This window comes from Rhincodon typus, chromosome 34 (genome assembly GCF_021869965.1).
Source record: "Rhincodon typus isolate 14 chromosome 34, sRhiTyp1.1, whole genome shotgun sequence".
NCBI classification, from domain to species: domain Eukaryota; kingdom Metazoa; phylum Chordata; class Chondrichthyes; order Orectolobiformes; family Rhincodontidae; genus Rhincodon; species Rhincodon typus.
In genome coordinates, this window is record NC_063365.1 from 20,804,977 (window position 1) to 20,813,226 (window position 8,250).

The window sequence follows — 8,250 nt, forward strand, 5'->3', positions numbered from 1 at the left end:
ACGTTTCGGGCCTAGACTGAAGAAGGGTCTAGGCCCGAAACGTCAGCTTTCCTGCTCCTCTGATGCTGCTTGACCTGCTGTGTTCATCCAGCTCTACACCTTGTTATCTCAGATTCTCCAGCATCTGCAGTTCCTACCAGCTCAACACAGTTGCTGTTTGGTTTGCTGTTTGTGGAATCTTGCTGTGCAAACAATAGTTTGTCCTTATCTACAAAGTGACAGTGATTCCTGCTAAAGTAAATGCCTGTTTTTGGCTCAGTTGGGTGCCCTCTTGTCTCTAGGCAAGGGGATTATGAAGCTCATTCTTGAAATTTGATCTGTTGTCTACTCTGTTTGCTTCTATCTGTATATTCTACTGCCTCCCAGTTTGTCTGCTCTCTACTCATTTCCAATTTGTCCCTGCTCTCTCCCAGTCAGTGCAGTTGTCTGTGGCGTTTTCTGCCAATCTGTCTGCTCATTCCCTGACATTTTGGAATTTGCTTAACTTTCTGACCTTGTGTTTGACATTTATAAAATGTGTGCTTGAATCTGAGCTGATGAAGCTGGATATTTGCGGGTGTTACAATTCTGTGGTTCCATAGGACAACAGCTGAATGTGTCCACCTTGTCCCTTCCAGTTCATTGTTCAGACTCTAATGGGCCCATTGGATCTCAGTCACAGAGCTGCGAAGGACAAAATCTGCAGAACAGGTCATCCTGGACGGATTTTCAGAGCAGCTCAGCAGTACAGGTTGGTACATGGAATTATAGAATGGTTACAGCATCGAAGAAGCCCATTTGGATGGCTGCATTGAAACATCCAAGATTCTAGGGGGCTTTACAGGGTTGATGTTGAGAAGATGTTTCCATGAGTGGGGGATATCTCAAACTGGATAAGGGGATACTCATTTAAAACTGAGGTGTGGAGGGTGGTGGATGTCTGGAATTCTCTACCTCAGAAGGATGTGGAGGCTGGATGACTGAAAGTATTTAAAGAGGAGGTGAAAAGATTTTTGAAATATTGGGGAGTTGAGGGCTTTGCTGAGCTGGCACAAAAGAGGGAGTTGAGGCCTAGGGCAGATCAACCATGATCTTATGAAAGGTTGGGGCAAGTTTGATGGACTGAGTGGCCTACTCCTGCTCCTATTTATGTTCGGTTCTTATAGATAGATATATCTTTTGGTAAGCACGTGTATTCCACATTGTGAGCCTGACTACCTTTCACTGCTTCAACTTCTGGCTGAACAGGAAACATAGGAAATAGGAGCAAGAGTAGGCCATCTGAGTGATTGAATATGCTCATGGCTGATCACCCAACTCAGTGCCCTCAGTTCCTACTTTCTCCCCATACCTTTTGATCCATTTCTTGAAATCATTCAATGTTTTGGCCTCAACTGCTTTTTATGGCAGAGAATTTCACAGGCCTCACCACTCTCTGCGTGAAGATATATCTCCACATCTCGGTCCTAAATGGCCTACTCTGTATCCTTAGACTGTGACCCCCTGGTTCTGGACTCCCCGGTCATCTCGAACATCTTTCTTGTGTTTACCCTGTTGATTCCAGGAATCCAACTTGGTACAAGGAGGGGGGCATCACCATTACCGGCATCACCATTACCAGCTTCATTGGTAACTTCCAGTGGGGTACACATGGATATTTATTTTTTCACTGAACAGACAAAAAGAAACCTGAGGCCGTTTTTCTCTCTCTTTTCCGAGTGGCTCATCTGGTTGGTGATTTTGCGTTGTGCTTGTCCTGACAGGATACGTTCTGCATGGAGCAGCTACGAGAGTCAGCGTCTGACCTGAACCTCCAGCCGGGTCACGTTTGGCCAGTCGACCTCCTCCAGCAGAGGGACGTGCCGCGGGCAGAGCCAGCTACGGCACCTGAGCCAAACCTCAGCACCCACCTCCGGAAACTGAACTGCTGCTCAGAGTAAGTACTGTGGGCTTGTCGTACAGTTAACACCGACAGAAAGACATGCCAGCATCGATGCTGTGCTGCTCACAAGCTCGGAAATATATTGACTGGGGGAAAGAAGGTTCCTTTTCCAGTGCAATCAGAGATGGGCGATCACTGCTGGCCCAGCCAATGACACCCACATCCCATGAACGACTGAAAAAACACATATGATTCCTGGGATGTACAGGTTGTCTAAAGAGGACAGTTTGAACAAGTTGGGTCTGCGCTTATCAGTTGTGTTAAAAGTCAAAAAGACTTTTTGTTCTCTTTCAACAGCATTGACCACGTCACATTTCTACCTCAGTCCTGACAAAGAGTCACTGGACTCCAAACTTTAACTCTGTTTCAAAATCAGAAATTACTGGAAATACTCAACAGGAAGACAGCATCTGTAGGGAGAAAGCAGAGTTAACTCAGCTTCTGTCTCCACAGATGTTGCCAGACCTGCTGAGTTTCTCCAGCACTTTCTATTTTAGTTTCAGATTATATTTTATATTTCTACCTCTCTTCTGTTCCAACATGTCATGCTAGACTCAAAGTGTTAATTCAGTTTCTCTTTCCACAGACGCTGCCAGATCTGCTGAGTTTCTCCAGCACTTTCCGCAACCACAGAGGATGCTGGAGAAGCTCAGTAGGTCTGGCAGCATTTGTGGAGAGAGAAACAGAGTTAATGTTTCAAGTCTGGGATAACACTTGTGCACGGATTCTGCCAGACTTGCTGAGTTTCTCCAGCATTCTCTGTATTTGTTTTAGATTTCCAGCTTCTGTGGTATTTTGCTTTTACTTCTGTTTGTTTCTAATTCACAGCCAGTGTGTCTGAGATTCAAACAGACATGGGCACATCCCATGGGTGTGGGGAGGAGGGGTATGTAATAAGTTACTTTCCGTCTGTAGAATTCATGGTGCAACACTGCTGCAATTTAACTGTTTGCTGCTTTAGTGTGTTTCAGTGTACACTGGTGAATATTCCACAGACTCTGGCACTGCTGAAACAGGTGAAACTTCCTCTGGGCCTTATCTTCCAACCATTCAAAGATTCCAGGGTGAGTCGAATGGAATGAACATTCCCTCAGGTTGTGAGAATTCCCAACCATTTGTCGCACCTTAATTTCTGGATCAGTTTTCAAGACTGAGAGCCTTTGATTCTCTTTTTTTTTCTTTTGTGTGCTAAGAGGATCAAAAGATATGGAAAAGAAACAGACCAGGCTGAAGTGTAGATCAGCCAGGTGACAGAGGAGGTTTGAGGGGCTGTTTAGTCAATTCCTGTTCCTGTGTTGCTCAATTCTTTATATATGGGATCATCAACATTGCACCTTATCAAAAGCAAAATGGTCCTTCTTATGAGTAGGTGACCAGAATTGCCCAATGTGCTGATTACAGCCTTGTACAGCAACATTGTGACTTCCTGAGATTTCCACACAAACTCGATCTGCTTTTAATGCCCTAGTCCATAGATATTTCCTTCTGTTAGAGGAAGACTGATGACTTTAGATTGAGGGGCATCCACTCTACATTAAGCACGGTTCTGCAGGAATCTCTCCCTGTCTTGGTACCTGCCATGGACATATTGGAAGGAATAGTAGGTTGGTTCTCAACCTGTTTGGTTGTGGGATGATAGCCCTTTCTGTGGTTAACAGATCCTGGGGGACAACTTCAACATGGAACGCCTGGCTCAGAGGCAGGGATATGACCTACTGAGTCACCAGACCAATGCTCCACCATAAATCATACATAATAATAGCATCGATACATCATTCCTGATGGAATGTGCTGCATCTTAATAAATTCACCTTTCTAAAGACTGTGTGGCTGCAGCAGGGTTGCCAAGCCTGGGGTTGGACCAGGAGGAATCATCATATGACTTCCAACCTACACATGCTGCATGCCCCACACACCCACCATTGGTCACTTAACTCCTGCATCGTCATGGTGTCCCACCTTCCCACAGCCAATCTGAAAGCAGGCAGACTCCACTGCTTGATTGAATAACATCTGCCCCTCAGCAAAGCTGCCTTTTTATTTTGCTCCCCATTTGACCAATCTATTTATTTATAACCATCAAAACCGTCCTAAGGACTATTTTCTCCAAACTTTTGTTTTAAAATGTCCCCATAGATTTTTGCTTCTGGCTGTATTGTTGGAGGTTAGTCTTTCAATCCTGGAGAGTTGATGATACTCAGCTGAGTTAGGAGCCGTGATAAAGCCTCATGATTGCAGTATTGGTACAAGATGGATAACTTGACTGTTCTTGCTTCATCCCCAGGAACCACCATTGCTGATCACTGATGTCCCCCCTCGCTGCTCAACATGTCAGACCTACATCAATCCCTTCATCGCCTTCATCGACCAGCAACACTGGAAGTGCAACGTTTGTTTCTCTCTTAATGATGGTAGAGCACATGTTGGCAATTGACTTGCATAGAAAATAAAAGCATGAGTAGGCCCTTTGAGTCCACCACTCAATATGGCTGACCATCCTACTCTGTACTCTGTTCTTGCTTTCTTCCCACATCCTTTGATCCCCTTAGTCCTAAGAATTATATCTGTATTGTTCTTGAGAGTCTTCAATATTTTGGCCTCAACCACCTTCTGTGGCAGACAATTCTACAGTCTCCCCACTCTCTAGGTGAAGATACTCCTCCTTAACTCTTCAATGGCCTACCCATTATATTTACATAGTGACCCATTATACTTAGACAATGACCCCCTGGTTCTGGACTCCCCGGTCATTTGGGAGCATCCTTCTTGCATCTACCCTGTCTAATCCAGTTGGAATTTTATAGGTTTCTATCAGAACACCCTTCATTCTTCTACATTCCAGTGAATATAATCCTAACTGATCCTGTTACTCCCTATATAGAGTCAGAGTTATACAGCATGGAAATCGACCCTTCAGTTCAACCAGTCCACGCCAACCATGTTACCAAACTAAACTAGTCCCACCTGGCTGCATTTGGCTTATATCCCTCCAAATCTTTCCTATTCATGAACTTATCTAAATGCCCTTTAAACGTTGTAACTGAACCCGCATCCTCTGGCAGTTCATTCCACACAAAAACCACTGTGTGAAAAAAAAATGTTATCCCTTGTGTCCTTTTTAAATCTTTCTCCCTTCACCTGAAACATATGTCCCCTTGTTTTGCATTCCCCACCCTAGGGAAAATATCCTCATCCTTCACCTTATCTATGCCCCTCATGATTTAATAAACCTTAATAACGTCACCCCTCAACCTCCTATGCTCCAGTAAAAGATGACCCAGTCTTTCCAGAATATTTTTATATATTTGAACCCTACATTCCTGAACATCGGAAAGCAGGCCAAATTGCTAAATGTCACACCTAGTTTGGTTTCAGAGCAGTGGCCAAACCAAAGTTTAGGTACATATTCAAAATCCAGTGGAGAATATTGGATGACTGGGAAATGTGTAGTTGGGGCAAAGAATTCCGATGTCATCATAAGGCACCAGAAGAAAACCAAGATGGTTTGAATGTACAATTCAAGTGCAACATCTAATAGTTACTTTGTTAATTGTTACTTTGCTACATAGTGGGAGGTGATGGCCTATTGGTATCATCACTGGACTGTTAAGCCATTCTGGGGACCCAGGTTCGAATCCTGCCATGGCAGATGGTGGAATTTGAATTCAGTGAAAAGGAAACCTGCAATTAAGAGGCTAATGATAACCACTGTTGATTGTTGGAAAACCCCATCTGTTTCGCTAATGTCCTTTAGAGAAGGAAACTTGCCATCTTTACCTGGTCTGGCCTACATGTGACTCTAGACTCTCAGCAATGGGCAATAAATGTTGGCCTGGCCAATGATGACCTCATCCTGTGAATGAATTTTTTAAAAATGCAGAGCCCAACAGAATTAATTATCTCATTGCCAATGTAAGGGAGGGATGTACAGATGCAAATTGACAGGAATAAAGACACTTCTGGATAATGCACAATTGGTAACTGATATAATCAGAAACATTTGTCAACTGATGGGAATTTGTTCTGGCTTAAATTTATCTAGATGGCAGGCTTGATTTAGTGAGTAGAACTTCCCAGATTTTTCCATCAGTGACCAGCAGTCTTGAGGGAAGGCAACCAGTACTGTGGCCCAGTCAAATAGGTCTCTGTGTGGCAAATGCTGAGGAAAGTTGGCCAACTCTCTCTTTCTGCCCGTGATATCAGACCAGCTAACCAACTGAAGTGATCATTAAAAAGTAACCTAGGGTTTGATGTGATGAATGGCCTTCACTTATCTGGAAGGCTGTAGCTCCAACAAAAATCAAGAAGCTTAACCAGCCAAGACAGAGTAGTCCTTTTCATTGGCAACCTGGCAGTGTCCAAAAGTGCTTCAGAAAAGCCAAGCAGCAGAACATGAGCCAAAGGTTTGGGCCTATACTCATTGGAATTTAGAAGAACAAGAAGTGATTTTATTGAAACATATCAGATTAGATCATAGAATCCCTACAGTGTGGAAACAGGCCCTTTGGCCCAACAAGTCTACGGTGACCCTCAGAGCATTCCACCCAGACCCATCCCCCTAATCTGCAAATCCCTGAACATTATGGGCAATTTAGCATGGCCAATCCATCTAGCCTGCACATCTTTGGACTGTGGGAGGGAACTGGAGCACCCAGAGGAAACCCAAGCAGACACGGGGAGAATGTGCAAACTCCACACAGTCGCCCAAGAGTGGAATTGAACCTGCGTTCCTGGTGCTGTGAGGCAGCAGTGCTAACCACTGAGCCACCATGCAGCCCTAATTCTGAGGGGACTTTCCAAGGAGGCTGTTTCCTGTCTTGTGCAATCCAGACTAGGGGCAGGATTCCAAAATGCAAGGCTCCCCCATTTAAGATGGAGATGTGGATGAATTTCTTCTCTCAGCGAGTCATTAGTATTCGGAATTCTCTCTCCCAGAGACTAGGTCACTGAATGAATATATTCAGGGCTAAATCAAACATTACTGACTGACAAGGGCATCAAGGATTATGGAAGACAAGGCAGAAAAGTGAAGTTAAGGCTACAATTGCATGGTGGAATGGTCTCAAGGGGATGAATGGTCTACTCCTGTGCCTAATTCATATGCTATCATGTAACTAAAACATGGGAAGGGGGGAATCTCTGAAGGATGGGGAATGGCCTTTGAAAGACAGGCAAGGTCTGGGGACTTTGATAGAGAATTCCTGGGATGTGGTGGAGGTGGGATGCGTGGAGAGATGCCTAAAGCTCTGGTGCCAACAGCAGGAGCTGGGGATAATGGTAATGGAAGAGGTGGACAAATGGAGGCTGTAGGAAACAGTCGAGGCTGTGTAGGTGAAAGTAGCAAAGGGCACCATATCCTAAAATACAGATATTGAAATCAGTTCACTGGGTGGGTGGTCACAGCAGGAGGTCGATAATGATTAGGATGGAAAGTGAACAGGATTTGGTGAAGGAGAGGATGTGGCAGAGAAATCTGGATCAATTGGAGTTCACTATCCAAATTCTTTCTTCCTCCAGTTCCTGGGAATTTCCTCGTTGATCCCATGACTGGCAGCTACTGTAACCCACACAGTCGTCCTGAACTGCAGCATGCAGCCCTGGAATTCATGGTACCTCTGGAATATCAGGTACAAGATAATTCACCACAGAGTGCCCATGCCAGCAATGCCAGATACATGAAATCGTGGAGTGGTCACAGCACAGGAGGAGGCCACTCCGCCTGTTCTACCTGTTCTAGCTCTCTGTAGCTGTTACATCAGCTAGTCCCACTCTTCAGCCTTTTACATGTCACCCTTTTCTCTTCAGCTGCTTATCAAATTCTCTTTTGAAAGCCACAATGGAATTTACCTTTATCATAGCCTCAGGCAGTGAATCTAGATCCTAACCGCCCGCTGTGTCAACCTTTTCCTCATGTTGCCTTTGGTTTGTATACATTACCTGTGTTAACTTGGTGGAGGCTATGGAAGTATCACCAGACTAGTAATCCAGAGCCCCAAGCTAATGTTTGGGGGACTTGACTTCGAATCCCAGCATGGGAGAGGGTGAGATGTGGATTCGATTAAAAACAGAGTCCCTAATGATGACCAGTATTGGTCGTCATAAAAACCCATCTGGTTCATCAATGCCCTTAAGGGGGCGAAAAATCTGCTATTTGTACCTGTTCTGGCCTACACTTGATTTCGACAGAAATACGCTCAACAATTAACTGCCCTCTGGATGGATAATAAGTGCTGGCCTCAGCAGGGGCATCCATGAAAAGATACAGCTGATCCCATTCCAGTTACACCCTGTCCCACTGTACACTTCACCTGTACCAGCCACACCCTGTC

At 44.7% G+C, this 8,250-nt stretch overlaps 1 protein-coding gene across 1 annotated transcript in view; it reads left to right on the top strand.

Moving 5' to 3' along the window:
• The window catches only part of LOC109937235 (protein transport protein Sec24A-like), a 54,217-nt gene that overhangs the window by 12,441 nt on the left and 33,526 nt on the right, over positions 1 to 8,250 (top strand). The window contains exons 2-6 of the mRNA XM_048616202.1: positions 618 to 730; positions 1,743 to 1,915; positions 2,883 to 2,985; positions 4,206 to 4,332; positions 7,439 to 7,548. Coding sequence (XP_048472159.1) covers positions 618 to 730; positions 1,743 to 1,915; positions 2,883 to 2,985; positions 4,206 to 4,332; positions 7,439 to 7,548 — 626 coding nt within the window. The remainder of the gene's footprint in view (positions 1 to 617; positions 731 to 1,742; positions 1,916 to 2,882; positions 2,986 to 4,205; positions 4,333 to 7,438; positions 7,549 to 8,250) is intronic.